This window comes from Grampus griseus, assembly GCF_964374135.1.
Source record: "Grampus griseus genome assembly, chromosome: 12".
Lineage (NCBI taxonomy): Eukaryota > Metazoa > Chordata > Mammalia > Artiodactyla > Delphinidae > Grampus > Grampus griseus.
The window spans coordinates 88031632-88049652 of record NC_139006.1 but is presented as its reverse complement, the minus strand read 5'-3'; the positions used below and the strand labels follow the sequence as shown (position 1 = coordinate 88049652).

At 44.6% G+C, this 18021-nt stretch overlaps 1 protein-coding gene across 4 annotated transcripts in view; it reads right to left on the bottom strand.

Moving 5' to 3' along the window:
• Window positions 1-18021, bottom strand: part of ATP9B (ATPase phospholipid transporting 9B (putative)) — a 217414-nt gene that overhangs the window by 62135 nt on the left and 137258 nt on the right. For all 4 annotated transcript variants that reach the window (XR_014297509.1, XM_082667371.1, XM_082667370.1 and 1 more), the window contains one exon: window positions 15902-16062. Coding sequence is in view for 3 of the 4 variants with exons in the window: in XM_082667371.1 (XP_082523497.1) it covers window positions 15902-16062 (161 nt within the window). In the remaining variant the exon portion in view is untranslated. The remainder of the gene's footprint in view (window positions 1-15901; window positions 16063-18021) is intronic.

Here is an 18021-nt window from a genome sequence, read left to right as displayed (position 1 = left end):
AAAATGTTCAGCTGTGTCTAATTTTTTTTACACAGAATATTTTTATTCACAAGATTTTTATTTCATTTGATTAAAAGAATGCACAGGCATGAAATGCAAACTATAAGTGTGGCAAAAAGAGTGAAATCTGGCGACGAAACCCAGGAAATCCAAGACATCCAGGGGGTGCTCGTAGGCAGGCAGACACCCAGGGACGTGGAACAATACTGCACTGAAACGACAGGGGCTGGCAAGGGGAAATGTGCCACGGCCCAAGCTAACGCTGAGATACCCTCAGGAAGAAGCCAGCACAGAAGCAGCCCATGAACCAGGAAGGGCTCCCAGGGTTTCGGCGAAAAGTAAGAACCACCAACAATGAGAGGCCCCTTAGCAACGGTGAAAACAGGGCCTAGATTTAGAGGTAAGAAAATTTCATTTGTTCAAGAGGCTAGAATTTGGAGAGCCAGTAAAGAAAATATCCAATCACAGTAAAGGAACCAAACACCTGGCGCAGGGGTGCGGGTGCCACTGTCCCTCAAGGCAGGACGCTGGGCGTGGGTGGCGGCCACTTTTACGGCAGGTAGGACACGAAAACGTGGGTGGGTGAGCGGCAGCCCTTCTGCACGCCTCCGAGGCAGGCTGGTGAAGCCCTTTAGTCAGCAAGGAGTCACTCAGCCCCAGACTATCACCAGGTAGAACAAGGACAGAGGAATTATACCTTTGTACATCACCAGCCGGGCCTCGTTCGTCCTCATTAACAATCAGACCTAAGACCACTCAGATAGGCTTCAAGTTCTACCGGGAAGTCTGCACCTGACTTAATTCTACCAGGAAAGCAGCAGACAAGACGGACCAACTCCATGTGGTGAAGCTGCTTGTGTCCAACCCTGCGACCTGCCTATTAATAAACACACACTTGGAAGGCGATCTCCAGGAGTCAGTCAGCGAAGAAAGCCTGCAGGCGAGTCAGAGAAATTCAAATAAAAGAATCACAGTTCATTTGTCCATAACCTTCACATCTTACAGATTATAAGACCTGTACTCGTCAGAAAGAAAATCTCTAACTGACAGCGACACACACCTTGTAAAGCAGCCCCTCGCTAGCTCTCGGCTCTTCCGAACCCTGCTAGGAGGGTGAGGACACGGCCTGCGCAAGGTGACCTGCGGGGAGAGCACCGCAGTCCCTGGGCCTCCCCTGCCCCAGGGGCGCTGGTCCAGGACGTGCCATCGCCTGCACACAGCACCTGGCTTGTGTGAGCCCCAGGGGTCTCCCATCAGCTGTAGGGAGGCGCCCGGAGGGGTGGCCAGCCAGGAGGAAAGGCTGGCAAAGTACTGGGGAGCGTCCTGCCAACAGGCACTAAGTAGCGGCCGCCCAGGAAGAGTTCAGGGTGCTAGGAAGGTTCGAAGAAGAAAAAGAAGGATTTTACAGGATTTCTCTGGTGGCGCAGTGGTTAAGAATCCGCCTGCCAATGCAGGGGACATGAGTTTGAACCCTGGTCTGGGAAGATCCCACGTGTCGCAAAACAACTAAGCCCATGCGCCACAACTACTGAGCCTGTGCTCTAGAGCCCGCGAGCCACAACTACTGAGCCCATGAGCCACAACTACTGAAGCCCACAGGCCTAGAGCCTGTGCTCTGCAACAAGAGAAGCCACGGCAATGAGAAGCCTGTGCACCGCAACGAAGAGTAGCCCCCGCTCGCTACAACTAGAGAAAGCCCATGTGCAGCAACAAAGACCTAATGCAGCCAAAAATTAAATAAATAAATAAAAAATAAAATAAATAAATTTAAGGAAAAAACAGAAGGATTTTACAGGGACTTATCTGTGATTTGGGTGTGGTCATAAGACAGAGTCTCCAGGAGTCAGGGAATAAAGTGAGAGTCAGAGTCACTTGGTAACACGCAGGCCAGATGGCCAACGAACGAGCAGGAGCCTGGTGGGCACAGAGCAGGGGCAAGGTCTGGGTGGGGCATGTGACCCCTGTGAAGACGGCCCAGCTGGCTCCTTGGAGTCAGGAAGACAGGGCTCTTCTCTGTGTGCTGTGGTCTCCTTGCAGCTTTTGGTCGAATTACTTTTGAAGACATCAGCCTGCCTCAGGGATCTCAAGGCAAGTGGGTTCCTATCTGCAGCCGGACGGGCCTTTCTCAAGAGCCTGCAGTCTGCACTGGGCATGGGGCTGAGCGGGAGCCAAAGGAGCATCTCTCAGGTTCCTCCAGGTCGTGCTCCTGAGATCCGGGCCAGAGAGGGTTTACTAATACAACCACTGCTGTACAGAACTGTAAGAATATAATACTTCATGAAATACTACATCACAAATCAATGCCACTGGAATAGTTTAGGTCGACTACAAACCTAAATCCCCTCAAGGAATGTACAAAGCAGTAGTTACTAGTGAAAAAGGGAATGGAGATAACCTTCACGTTCAGAAAAATAAAGCAGAACTACTGCAGAACGCAAGTTCATGGTTTACAAGTGAAAAACTATTAAAAGGAAAAATACCTTCAACTAGGACAATAATACCATACAGGTAGGAAGTAGAGCTTAAGTTTACTCTGATTCACACGGTACATCTTGATCAAATGTTAGTACAGGGATTCCCTGGTGGCGCAATGGTCGAGAGTCCGCCTGCCGATGCAGGGGACATGGGTTCGTGCCCCGGTCCGGGAAGATCCCACATGCCGCGGAGCGGCTGGGCCCGTGAGCCATGGCCGCTGAGCTTGCGCGTCCGGAGCCTGTGCTCCGCCACGGGAGAGGCCACAACAGTGAGAGGCCCGCGTACCGCCAAAAAAAAAAAAAAAAAAGTTAGTACAATAATTTGCTTTTTAATGCAAAAAATTTCTAGCTCAAACTTCAAACACCAAGTTGACAGAGTAATTATCATCACCATATTTAACTTACTTTTTAGTAATGTTCTAATTTAATGGAATTTAAAAACCCAGACCTCTATTCGACTAGTACTTTATAGTTACATGATTTGTGAACAAAAAAATATATGTTAAGCCTACTATTTTGAGTATTACAGTAACAGATTATAAGGTAATAGATACCATATATATATTTAAGCTAAATTATGTTGCTAATTTACAACTGTGAAATTATCTAGAGACCTACTCCAAATAAGTGGAAAAGTCATTGCCATTTTAGATGGTCAGCTGAACCAGAGGCAGTTGTGACCTCTACTGTTATAAAGTAAGAAAAATGAAATAAAGCATCTTCATGGGCCAGGGTGCTCAGGGGAGCCACCGAGAGGAACGTGTGTGAACCCGCGTTACACTACAGAGAAAGCACGAGGTTAACTTTAGACATAAGATCATCCTAATGGTGGCATTGCCTTTTCCAAACAGTCTCATCTTACAGCCGCAAAAGCGTCTGAGGAGGCAACCTGGACCCTGAATACGTGAGGTGTACTTTGCTAAAACAGGCAGTGCGACCCCACTGGCGCCCCATGAGGCCTGCTACATTTCAACTTAATTTGTTACAATTAAACCTGCAGCATTTATCAGAACCAGGTGAAACAGCCCCAGCTCACACCAGGCTCCGCAGGGAGTGAATCTACCTGAAATAATTCACACGCATTCCTCTGAAGTGAGACGTATGTTTGGATCCTAATCTGAGCAAAACAAAAGTCATTTAAATGACAAGTTTTATCTAAAGTAATCAAAACCTTTTCCTGTAAATTGTCATTTAAAGGAAAAAGCACAGATGCTATTTTATCTGAATTTCCCCCCCAAATTTTTCATTCTGTGATTCTTTAAAATTTTCTTGACACCACCGATGGCAAGGGATGGTTCCAAAATGTTTTCACTAGGTGAATTCACCCATGGCCATGCACTGGGATGGTAATATTCTGTTACTGGTTTGAACCTTTCTCCCAGGCTTCAGACTGCATATTCTATTGCCTACAGGGTATCTGACCTTAGATTTACCACAAATACCTTTAAATGAATATATGCACGATGGAGCTAGTTTTCCCACTTCCTCCCCATCCTGTGCCAAACAAAATAAGAGCAAATTTATTCTTGCTCAAGGAGGAGACGCTTCTCCTACCAGTGAATGGTGTGATCTACCCGTCACCCAAGCCAGAAACTGGAAGTGACTCTAGGTTCCTTTTTCCAGATAGCCCACTCCTGTCACATCAACCCCCTAAAGTCCCCTGAAGCTGCCGCACTGGGGGGAAGCACGGCTTAATGGAATTTTACAGGAATGATGTTACATATGACTTGTATGGATTCCTAATTCCCAAATGTACTAGTTCCATGATCTGGGCTGATGACAGACTTGACCCTTCGGAGCCTTGGTAACAGCACCTGGAAAATGCCACGTGTCAGCAATAGCGCATCAAAGCGGGTGGCTGAGAGTCATGCTGGTGGAGCAGATGATCACTGGCCCTGAACAGCCAGAGAAGGTTTCACAGAAAAGGCAGAGCTGAAATGGAAAGCATGGGGGTGGGCAGCACGTGGGTGCCACCTAGGAAGGCAGGGGGTCAGCCAGGCTCCGGGGCTCAGAAGACATGGACGTTTCGCCACTGGCGGATCGGATATTCCCCCCAATAGGCTAACTGCCCCTGTGATTTGTATCCACTGCAACACACAAGAGGATAAACAAAATGTAGTCTTGGGTCCCAAGGAACAGAAAATCTAGTTAAGTATGGAAGGTAGTTGAAATCGGTAGAAGCAAAATTCTAAACCACATCATCAAGTTCTGGAGTGGGCGTGGGTGGACTGGGGATTCAAAATAAAGTAGTGTTTCAAAAAATAAATTGAGCCTCAGTGTTCAAGGTGGACGGAACCAAAGAAAGCCTGGAGGCCAGAGGCAAGTAAGGAGGTGGCACAGGCCGTGGGCTTGGTAAGCACGGGTCCTGCAGTTCTGAGACCACGTCTCCCACGTCAGGAGGACGGGCACAAACCCAGAAGGTTCTTCAGGGAGAATCAGTCCATCTTCTCAGGTCCCACAACAACCAAATACTGATCAGAGGGTCAAATCTTGGGGTGAATGGAGACAGAGGAATTCAGGATTCTCCCAGCATTCACAGTGGTTTCAGGCCGCATGCGGGGCGCGGGGGCGGGGGTGGCTTGCAGGGCTGTATGTGCACGTGTGCATGTAAAACATCTGTGTAGCAACAGTACAAATACACACAGCAGAAGTGAGGCCAAATAGTCTGTGTCAATTACGTGAAAGGGTAAATATTCCTATTAAAAATAGCACGTCTCTCAGTTTCTAAACAAATAAATCAATATACTAATTACAAGCAATTTAACAGATACACCTTAAAATGTCTCCAAAAGTCAAAGGATGAAGGAATAGCAAAAGGAAACAGGGCAAACATGCCAGATCCAGCAGAATCTTAATAACGAAGCTGATGGAGGGAAAGCCGGGGGCAGAAAGTCAGGAGCCTCCCCGGCTGCAGAAGTTCAGCTCAGCTCGGCTCTCGTCCCAAAGGGAACACTGCCCACGGCGAACCCACGCAGCGGGGCCCCGGGGCTGGCAGGAGGTGGCCCCGCGCTCTCAGAGCCTGCCATGCCCGGCCAGTGCGTACGGCCACCCCCGTGCTGGGCCTGGACAGTCCACACTGCATGCAGGCAAGCAGTGGCACCAGGAGGCTGGTGCCCCTCTCGGGAGTTTTCCTCAACGGGTTGGAGAGAAGTACTCGCTTTTCACAAGTGTAATTAAGAAGGCAGAACATGAGCCCGAGGCCTCCAACGCCATCTGTGTAGCCAGGTGAGGAGGGTGCTGGCCAGAGGGAAGCAGAGTCCACAGGCGCGGCAAGAGCCCGAGGGCACGTCGGGCTCCCTGTTCCAGCCACACCCAGACAGCAGCGGCTGTCCTTCCCCAGGGGCTGTTCGGCACGTCGGTTATCCCCCTTTGCCTTACACTCACATCATCTAAAAACTGCATCAGTAGCTCTTTCATGAAGAAACACCATAGTCTAGTTAAAAGGCAAATGAGGTAGTAAATGTATTTGATAAGATGAAAGAGGTACTCAGCATTCTATTAAAAGCCAACACCAATTGATACAAGAAGCTGAAATGTAAGAAGAGCCAGGACAAAGGCACCAAGAGCAGAGTCACGCGCCTGGCGCGCTGCTTTATACACAGCTTCGCCCCATGGAGAAACAGGTGAGAACGCTTGAGGTGCAGAGGCTGGGAGACCTGCCCGCGGCCAGAGCTGTCATGGCATCAACGCAAGAAAGCAGACTCACACCCCCTGATTCAAGAGCCTGCAGTCTGCCTCTAAGACAGATACTCACTCTCCTAGATCAAGGGTGCTTTTTAATGACTTCTAACTTTGAAATAGTTTAGATTCACAAGAAGTGGCAAACAGGACAGAGTCCCGTGTGCTCTTCACTTGCTTCCCCTGAAGGTAACATGTTGCACGACCACTGCATGTTACCCAAACACAGACCTGATGCGACAATACGGTTAACTCAAATGCAGACTTGATCCAAGCTCTGCCAGCTTTACACGCACTCTCTGCTCTGTGTCCCACGGAGAGATTCCCATCACCACCCTGTCCACCCATCTCCCCCAGGACACAGACGTTTCCATCATAGCAAGGATCCTCCTACCCCTACCCCTCGAGTCACACCTGTCCCAGCCCTACCCATGGCAACCAGTGATGTATTCTCCACCATTACACTTTGTAACTTCAAGAATGTTATGTCCAAGTTATCATATGGATCAACAGTTTATTCCTTTTTATTGATGGATAGCATTCATTGTATAGAATACTATACAAGCCTTCATTTCCCAGGTTTTCTATGATATAGTTGTATTTTGTTGTTAAAAGAAAGCTTGGTGCATTCTCAAGAATAAGGTTTATCATATTTGAGACCTCAAAATTTTAGGTTGGGAAGTACTGCCATGGAAGTTAATCAAATTTGTATAACTTCCTTTACACAAATATTGCAGGGAATTCCCTAGTGGTCCAGTGGTTAGGACTTGGCGCTTTCACTGCCGTGGCCTGGGTTCAATCCCTGGGTGGGGAACTAAGATCCCACAAGCTGCACAGCACAGTCAAAAAAAAAGAAAAATTGCAAAACAGTTCTGTGACCTAGGGTAACGGGAGGTATTTTATTTGAACCAATGTTCCCACTGAAAACAATAAGAAATACTGTATAATTTTTTTTTTAATTCTTAAAAGAAATAAAGAACTGAGTAGATAGTGAGAAATTTCTGGACTAAATCCAAATCAGCTACCAGAGAGGTCAGGGACGACCATACAATCTCCTTTGCCCTGAGAGCACACGCCCTCCCCAGGAGTTTGGACTTGCTCTTCCATAGTCCACCTGTGCAAGGAGCAAAAGTAAAGACCAGGAACATCAAAAGGTGGAGGTCCAACAAGAGGGCCTCCTTCCCATGACGTGGGGGGCCATGAAGGGCTAACCCTCAAACTTAAGAGAGAACCTGGACCAAGGCACCTACACGTGGAGATGGAGCCAGGCTCACGTTTCCTGAATAATTCAGTAACTGTGAACCTTGAACTTGGATGAAGATGTTCCAAGACAGGCAGTACCTCCAAGTACACAGTTCAGAAGCAGGGTATTTGTGTTGGAAAAACATATTTTCATCTTTTATTTCAAATGATTCCTATAGTTAGCTTTTTAAATATAATTGCAAACAAACAAAACCCAAATAAACCACAGCACAACACAACAGCAAACACCACACAGTACCCAAACAACATACCATGAACAAGAGCCACGAGGAAAAAATACAAGAGAACAAAACTGCGAAAGGCATCAGATATTACACGTGACAGACACAAACTATAAAACACCTGGATACACAAGAACAATTAGAAGAATACTTGCATGGAATAGGCAAATAGAAAAATGAAATAGTCAATGTGATATAGAAACTGAATAAAATTTTTAGAACTAAAAAAATACCAATAACTGAAATTAAGAAACTGATTGGTTTAATAGCTGATTAGACACAGCCAAAGATGAAATTAGTGACTTGAAAGACAGGGTACTAGGAATACTGTTTATTAATAGAATAAAGTACAGAGACAAAAAGGTGGGAAATACAAAAGTAAAAACAGGAGAAACAAAGGGTACAGTGTGGATATCTAACCAACCTTGAAAGAGAGGTGACAAAATAGGCAAAGGCAGTATTTAAAAAGACAAACTAAGAATTTTCTTGGATGAATGAAAGAAACCTATCTACAGATTCTAGAATAAACATTCATCTAGATATTATATCAGAGAGCAGGACACCAACAACAGAGAGAAAATCTGAAAGAGGCTGGAAGGGTCACAGGGGAGTAAGACTTAAATGACAGCTAGTAGACAGCAGCCATGGAAGCCAAAAGAGAGTAAAATAATCATGACAACTTAGAAATCTATACACAGGTGAAACTATTTTTCAAGAAGAAAAGCCAAGCAAAAATCTAGAGAGTTCCCAACAAAGACCAGCACTAAACAAAAACTAAAAAAATAAATTTCTGACAGAAGAAAAATTATTCTACGTGGAAGGTGTGAAATGCAACAAGAAAAACAAAACATGGATAAACCAAAATTAAGAGGGAATCTGTAGGAACTTCCCAGGCGGTCCAGTGGTTAAGACTCTGCGCTCCCCATGCAGGGGTTCCAGGTTCGGTCCCTGGTTGGGGAACCGGATCCCACATGCATGCTGCAAACTGGGTGTCTGCATGCTGCAACTAAGAAGTCTGCATGTCGCAACTAAAGATCTCTCATGCCGCAACGAAGATCCTGAGTGCCACAACTAAGACCCAGAACAACCAAAATAAATAAATAAATATTTTTTTTTTAAAAGAGGGAATGTGTAAAACAGTAACATTGGGCTTCCCTGGTGGCACAGTGGTTGAGAGTCTGCCTGCCAATGCAGGGGACACAGGTTCGAGCCCTGGTCTGGGAGGATCCCACATGCCGCTGAGCAACTGGGCCCGTGAGCCACAACTACTGAGCCTGCGCATCTGGAGCCTGTGTTCTGCAATGAGAGGTCGTGACAGTGAGAGGCCCGTGCACCGCGATGAAGAGTGGCCCCCACTCGCCACAACTGGAGAAAGCCCTTGCACAGAAACGAAGACCCAAACACAGCCATAAATAATAAATAATTAAAAAAACAAAAAAACCCAGTAATATCTTGGAGTTTAAGAATAAGTACAATTAGAATAAATGACAAAAATGGATTAAGTCAGAAGGGGTAAATGGAGTTAAACACTTCTAAGGTGACATGCAAAGGAAATGATTACCTTTAGACTTTGAGAAATTAAGAATGTTTTTAATTTCTAGAATACTAAAAGAACAGAAACTGCTTAGAAAACTTACAAACTACTAGAAAAAAAGTGGAATTATAAAAAATAATAAATAAAATGGTAAGAAAGTAGAAAAATATAGAATAGTTAAGTCACATTAAAAGCACAATATAAAATGATAGATTTAAACTAAAAATACAACAGTATTACAATAATTGTGCATGCACTAAATAGTCAAAAATTATGGGAGTAGATAAAAATTAAACTTTACGCTACTTACAAGAGACACACATAAATATAATTACACAGAAAAGTTGAAAGTACAAAGATGGAAAAAGACATGCCAAGCAAATTAAAGCCAGCTGGCATTCCTATATTAACATAAAACAAAGTAGAATTTAATGCAAAAAGCTTTAGCGGAGATAAAGAAAGTCCCTTTGTAATGAGAAAATGCCTAATTCAGAAGAAATATATAGCAATTTAAATTTGTATACAAGAGGGAGGGGATATGGGGATATATGTATACATATAGCTAATCCACTCTGTTATACAGCAGAAACTAACACAACACTGTAAAGCAACTATGCTCTAATAAAGATGTTAAAAAAAATTTGTATATAGTCAATGCCAAAGCCACAAAATATATGATACCAAAAACAGAATTCCAAGGAAAAATAGATGAATTCACAATACTGATCAGAGATTTAAACACAATCCTCAGTAGCTGTTAGAAAAGAAAGAACAAAATCAAGCAGGGGTACACAGAAACTGAAAAACAAGATGAACAATCTTGACCTAACGGACATATAAAACACTGCAGCCAACAATTCAGATTCCACGTTCTTTTCAAGCACACAGAGAATGTTTACAAAAACCAACTAAATATCAGGCCTTATAACTAGTCTCAACATATTTCATAGGTCTGAAATAATGAATGCTATGTTTTCTGACAACTATGCAATTAAGTCAAATATGAACAAAGACATACTTAGAAAAGTCAAATATGGTTGTAAACTAAGAAATAACTTTGTAATAACTATGGGTCAAAGAAGAAATCACAGTGGAGATTTAAAAATATTCTGTAGTTGACAGTAACGAAAACACTATACATATGAAAACTTTTAGTATGCAGCCAAAGTAGTACTTACAGAGAAATTTATAGCCTCAACTGCATATATTCAAAAAGGGGAAAAACCGTGAAAACTAGTGAATTAAGCATCTATCTGAAGAAGTAAGAATAATAGAAACCAAAGAAGGTAGGAGGAAAGAAATAAGGTAAGGTAACATTAATAAAATAGAAAAATATTATATAGCATAGAAAATCAATAAACTCAACCTTAAGACTGCTAAAGTTGACAAACCACTGGAAGACTAATCAAGAAAAAAAAGAGAAAGGGCAGAAATAAGTATCAAGAATGAAGAAGATCAATATCACAGATCCTACATATAAGAAGAGATAACAAGAAAACACTATTAACAAAATTTAATTTAAAAACTTTGAGGGCTTCCCTGGTGGCGCAGTGGTTAAGAATATGCCTGCCAATGCAGGGGTCACAGGTTCGAGCCCTGGTCCCAGAAGATTCCACATACCGTGGAGCAACTAAGCCCATGCCTGCAACTACTGAGCCTGCACTCTACAGCCCACATGCCACAACTACTGAGCCACGTGCCACAACTACTGAAGCCCATGCACCTAGAGATCATGCTCCACAACAAGAGAAGCCACCACAATGAGAAGCCCTTGCACCACAAGGAAGAGTAGCCCCTACTCACCACAACTAGAGAAAGCCCGCAGCAACAAAGACCCAACGCAGCCAAAAAAATAATAAATTAAATTTTTTTAAAAATTTGAGTATTTAGGTACAGTTGACATACTTCCTTAAAACCGTAACTTTTCCAAAACTGACTCAAGAGGAAATTAAAAGCCTGAAAGCAGCTTTTCTAACTCTTTAAAGTTAACTGTTTAAACTATAACTAGTTCAGAAATATAGTTAAACTAGTAAAGAAATCAACTCTGTCAAACATCTTTCCACAACAAGAAGTTCAGGCTGACATGGCCTCCTTGATGTAAATATGTCCAAGGGATAAATAATTACAATTTTAAACAAAAATATTTTAGAGAAGACTCATCAATATAGTTTATGAGAATAGCATAATCTTGATACTAAACACCAAAAGAATGATGTAAGAAGGAAAGTTATGTCAATCTCACTCATGTAAACCAATGCAAAAATTTCACAAAAATTACAAGCAAATGGAACCTAGTAATACATGAAGGTGTATTATACCATGACCAAGTTGTGTTTTTCCCCCAAAAGAATACAAGGTAGGTATAGCATTAGAGCTCCACAGCCCTCTGCCTGACCCATGCCAGCTCTGGTCTCTGAGTTATTCTTCCTTTTTCAAAACGCAGCACATGTTTACAGCTAGGAAGCTCTATCAGCCCATTTTCAGCCTGCAGAATTTGGGATTCTGACAGGCTTCTGATCTTGTCTTGTCTCTGTTCCTTCCAGTCCAAGCTGGCAGTGTTACTGCTGGTGTAATATTCTCAAAATCTCTGTGGGGCTCTCGTGTGTGTCATGGGGGTCCACACGTCCACACAAAAGGCTCCTCCACAGGTCTTTGCTGGACAACCCCATCTATTCCTCACTTCTGCTGAGATGGCTAAGTGGGTCCATGAGTACCACACCTAATCTCTTCAGCAAAAGGCTGTCCAGTCACATCCTTGGACTTCTCTCCTGTGCATGCTTTCCAAACGCTGAATCTTCTAATATTAGCATCTTCTGCAACCTGGATAGGCTAAAAATTTCCCAAGCCATCAATACCTAAATATCATTCCTACGTCTAAGTAAGGTTGAAAGAACTCTTTTCCCCAAGCATGCTTCCTGGAAAATGAGGCCTTACTGAAAATATCTGGTAGGTTAGCTCAAACTTGTAAAATGTTGCAGAAAGGGCACCTGATTTGTAAATAACTTGACAAAAACCTCCTAAGAATCTTCCTTCAACAAAACTTCAGGAAAGTTAATTCCAACTTTGGAAGCGAATTTTGTACCTGTGTAGATAACGTTTTCGACACTCCCTTCTTGGTGTACTGACCGAGCAGGGCTCTGAGCAGGGCACCAGGCGCTGCCCCGGGCACGTGGTGGAATGTGCGTGTGGGCATTTCCCTGGCAAGCCTCCTGCACACCCGCTGATCCGACCGCCCAACCTACAGAACATGAGAGGAAAACTGCCTCCCAAGCCACACAAGCTCTCATCGACATCAGCGTTTACAGAAACACACCCTATTGGCAAGAGGTTCTCAAGTGTTGCTCGGAAGGAACGCGCTGTCGCCTCGTGGAACACCATCGTGCTTGTACTGCCCACATCCGCCTCACGTGGGTAAACCCTTCCTGACCCAGCACTGGCAAGACAGTTGTTTCTGATCCGCCAGACTTATGCAGCATTTTAACGCGTATGCGCAAAGAACACAATCATTAGAGACATGTAACTGCAAGTTGCTGGCCTGAGGGAATCTGACGTGCCCCGTAAAGTGTTCTGATCGTTTGCTTTGTGCTGTCAGTGACACAACGAACTACGGAACACACATTCATTTTAGAGTTACAGGGGTTACGTCTTGTACTATTTTCCTTGACAGACAAAGTAAACTGGATCAGGTGACTCAAACATCTTTAATTCTGTAGAGAATTTCTATGAAACAGCTTTTCTTCCTTAAGCTGGAAAAGCCTTTTAAGAGTGTTAGGTCAGACAGATGTAGAGAACGAACCTATGGACACCAAGGGGGGAAGTGACGGGGGTGGTGGTGGTGGTGTGATGAACTGGGCGATTGGGATTGACATGTAGACACTGATGTGTATAAAGTTGCTGACTAATAAGAACCTGCTGTACAAAAACATAAATAAAATAAAATTCAAAAAAAAAGTGTTAGGTCAGTAGAAGAAAAAGCACTTTACTTTTCAGAATTGTGTATTTTGCAAAACAAAAAAATTTAATCTATTCTTCCTTAAATGCAGAGGCGTACTTAGTAAATACTAAAAGTCGCTACTCATAGTTTAATGGAAACTTTGCAGTGGGGGAACAAACTTGGCTGGGTCAAATGTAAGCCTTAGGCCCCTAAGTCAGTGCCCTCTGTACTTTTTACGTTTTATGGTTTTCATCTCTCTGCTAAATCTGTATAATTGCATCCTCAGACTGTGAAAAACAAGGAAAAGTATCGTGCTGAAGTAGGCATGAGATATTATGAAGCTAAACAGAGGTACAGTCATAATTCTGTCTAGTAAGTCTCTCCAAGCTTGACCGAACATGTTACCCTAAATAGAAAATTGTTGATGGAAAAACTAGAACAAGCCAGATTTGCAGAAAGCCTTGTACCTTTCTCATTTTGTAATCAGACTTTTTTTTTTTTGGCCACACCATGCAGCACGTGGGATCTGAGTTCCCTGACCAGGGATTGAACCTGTGCCCCCTGCAGTGGAAGCGCAGAGTATTAACCACTGGACTGCCAGGGAAGTCCCATATAATCAGACTTTTTAAAAGGATATACAAAGCATGCACTCCGATGTTCACTACAGCACTATTTACAATAGCCAGGACATGGAAGCAATCTAAACGTCCATCGACAGATGAATGGATAAAGAAGATGTGGTACATATATACAATGGAATACTACTCAGGCATAAAAAGGAACGGAATAGTGCCATTTGCAGAGATGTGGATGGACCTAGAGATTGGCATACAGAGTGAAGTAAGTCAGAAAGAGAAAAACAAATATTGTATAATATCACTTATATGTGGAATCTAGAAAAATGGTACAGACAAACTTACTTGCAAAGCAGAAGTAGAGACACAGATGTAAAGAACAAACTTAAGGTTACCAAGGGGGAAGTGGAGGTGGGATGAACTGGGAGATTGGGATTGACATATATACACTATTGATACTATGTATAAAACAGATAACTAATGAGAACCTGCTGTATAGCACAGGAAACTCTTAAAAAAAAAAGGATATACATACTGACATTGTCAGTTTACTGAAGAAAGAAGTTAAAGAGAATTAAAAAAAATAAAGAGAATAAATAAAGAGAATTAAATAAAATACTAAAAAAATAAAAGTTGAATATTGTTCAATGGTTTCTATCAATTAAGGACAGAAGTGCCCCAGAAACAAGAAGGAAGAGAGTTCTCACCTGGCCTTTCGCATCACACAACACAAACAGTAGTGAAGTGACAGCACATAACATTTCAGAACTGATACAAGCAACAGAAACGAAGAAAAACAAGATTAATGAAAGCAAAGGAGAAAACCCTGGGAATTCCCAAGAAAAGAAGATGTGCTGAAGAGATATGGGAATAGGAGCTGTCTGTTGGCAGCTGCAGAAGGACATGCGGGAAGGACTGGGTTAACAGCTAAGATGGGCAGTGCTGACCCTGAGACTCAGTCCCAGGAGGCCGGCTGAGCTGGCACTGGGTGGGGCTCGCAGTGGGGTTCACATGGGGCTGCGGGGTTCACACCAGGGTAAGTGGAGTTCACACCACGGGGCAATGAGATTCACACCAGGGTCAGTGGGGTTCACACCAGCGGGCAGTGGGCTTCACACCAGCGGGCAGTGGGGTTCACACCAGGGTAAGTGGGGTTCACACCAGCGGGCAGTGGGGTTCACACCAGCGGGCAGTGGGGTTCACACCAGTGGGCAGTGGGGTTCACACCAGGGTCAGTGGGGTTCACACCAGCAGGCAGTGGGGTTCACACCAGGGTCAGTGGGGTTCACACCAGGGTCAGTGGACTTCACACCAGCGGGCAGTGGGATTCACACCAGGGTCAGTGGAGTTCACACCAGGGTCAGTGGGCTTCATACCAGGGTCAGTGGGCTTCACACCAGGCAGTGGGGTTCACATCAGGGTCAGTGGAGTTCACACCAGAGTCAGTGGGGTTCACACCAGCGGGCAGTGGGATTCACACCAGGGTCAGTGGAGTTCACACCAGGGTCAGTGGGCTTCATACCAGGGTCAGTGGGCTTCACACCAGGCAGTGGGGTTCACATCAGGGTCAGTGGAGTTCACACCAGGGTCAGTGGGGTTCACACCAGGCAGTGGGGTTCACATCAGGGTCAGTGGAGTTCACACCAGGCAGTGGGGTTCACAGCAGGGTCAATGGGGTTCACACCAGCGGGCAGTGGGGTTCACACCAGGGTCAGTGGGGTTCACACCAGGGTCAGTAGGGTTCACACCAGGGTCAGTGGGGTTCACACCAGCGGGCAGTGGGATTCACACCAGGGTCAGTGGAGTTCACACCAGGGTCAGTGGGCTTCATACCAGGGTCAGTGGGCTTCACACCAGGCAGTGGGGTTCACACCAGGGTCAGTGGAGTTCACACCAGGGTCAGTGGGGTTCACACCAGGCATTGGGGTTCACAGCAGGGTCAATGGGGTTCACACCAGGGTCAGTGGGGTTCACACCAGGCAGTGGGGTTCACACCACGGTCAGTGGGGTTCACACCAGGGTCAGTGGGGTTCACAGCAGGGTCAGTGGGGTTCACACCAGGCAGTGGGGTTCACAGCAGGGTCAATGGGGTTCACAGCAAGGTCAATGGGGTTCCCTCTTTCGTTCTAGGTGGATCATTTCTTTCACACTGAGAACAATACATTCAATAACATCATATTCAGTGAAACCAGACATCTGTTTTTCTTCATTCTTAAACCCACCTTATGGGAATGATGTAGGAGAAGAGCAGGAGAAAGCGGAAGAGACTGCGGTACCAGGGACCTGAGAATCCCTGCAAGGTCACCATGACAACCGAGAGGGCAACCAACGCCAAAAACAGCGCTTTGGTCAGCTGATTGAGCTCAAGGTCCAGCAAACCAACCTGAAAGAAAATGAAGAGTTAGGACAGAACCACATTCTTAAACCTTCTTTTGTACTAGCTTTCATTATACTGAAATACAAAAATGTACTAACTTTACATTTTCTTCTGAAAACTTCTCCTGACATTCACACTTCTTTCTGAAAAGCCTTTTAGAGATTTAGGGAGAATTTCTGAAAGTGACCCATGGTCCCCAGAGCATTTCCAGAAAGAGTCTACTGAGAAAACACGAGTCTTGAGTATCCAACCACAAAAAACTCAGATCCTTTCTCTAGATAATGAGGTTACGACCAGCAAGTGGACAAAAGGGGATGCGGGATGAGAGCCGCACGGACGGCCCGGCAGCCCGGCCAGCTCTCCGGGAGCACACGCGCCTTTTCCTCTGCACGTGCCACGTCAGGGGATCACTTAGGATTTTCTTCAGAGCAGGACAGTATGTCTGTCATCTCTCTCTGCCAAGAGCCTCCCTGAAAAGAACTTCTCTTAATTAAGAAGGAAAGCAACAGGGGGAGTGGTTAGCCTGCAATGACAGCTTGTTAATTCGCGGAGGTCCTGTACTTTAGGTCCTCCCGGTAAGGCACACACACTCCAGTTCATCCTGTGGGTCATTTGCCAGCTGAGCAAAACGTGAGGGAGAATTATGTCAATAAGAATTAGTTCCTTTTTTGTGTGCGTCCTGTGTGGGATCTTGGGGACAGTAAGAACGAGACACGCAGACACCATCCATGCTACAAGTGAAGAGAACACAGCTCTTCTGAAGCATGCAGCCTCAATTTCAAGCCCAGCACCTCCACCAAGTCCTGCTCCGTGCTTAGCGTCATTGCTGAAAGACTACCGGGCAATGCAGCGTGGGGGGCAGAGAGAGGAGCGGGGAGGGCGGCGCCACGCTTTGTAGAAGGGCTTTAGAGCCACAAAGAGGACAAGTGACGCCGTACGGCAGTTAAGATCCCTCAAGACTCTGTGTTTAGGCTAGTCTGGCTCTGCCACCTGGCTGCACAACCTTGGGCAAGCTGAGCATCAGCTTTCCCATCTGTAAAATGGGCTGTAACATGTCTTCCTGACAGGACCCGGGGGGAAAGAGAGGACGCACAGCACAGGGAGCACAGCTTCTGGTAGAGAGCAAGCCTGCATGCATGCTACTACTATTGTCATTACTATTATCATTGTTATTATTATTATTAAAAACCTGGATTTGAGTCTCTGCTTACTAACTGTGTGACTTTGGGGAATGTTCTTACACTCTTTAAGCCTCACTCTCCTCCTCTGTAAACTGCTGTTACCCATCTCCTAACAGAGGTGCCTGGAGAAGCCCAAACAATGTGGCAAAGCTCACTGTCACTACTGGTCACCCTCAGGCCAGGGCACAGCAGGTGCTTAACAGAACTGCTTATATGTAATTTATATGACACTAGCAGAAGACTGAATCCTATCAGGTTATCCATCTGCCATCTGAGTTTCTTCTGAATCTGGTACAAATTTTGAAAAAGAGAAATTAAAAAAGAAAACATGATTACCAAAACTATACTATTATTCTCAAATTTAAAACTTTTAGAATTACTAACCTACTTAATACCAGTTTATTTTGGAATGCCTTTTGAATACCATGTCTTTGGCCAATAAAAAGCTAGCCTTTTCCACACTTCACTGTTTAGTTTATATCTGCTTTTGATTAGGGTTTGCCACAAAGGCTCATGAGAACGTTAGCACCTGTAGTTACAAAGAAAGCACAAAACTTTGTCAGAAAACCCAGTTAAGTGCAGCAGTGAACAAAATTCACTCATTATACAAGCAAGTTTAAATACCTACTACATTTTTTGCTGAACTCTATGGTTATGAAAAATGAGTCAACTATGAGATTTTACCCTTCAAGAAACAGCCAATCTAGTAGGAAGTATAAGGCGAACACCAGTAATATACCCTATAGAAGAGAAATCTCTAACCAAGCTTATGGGGGAAGTCACT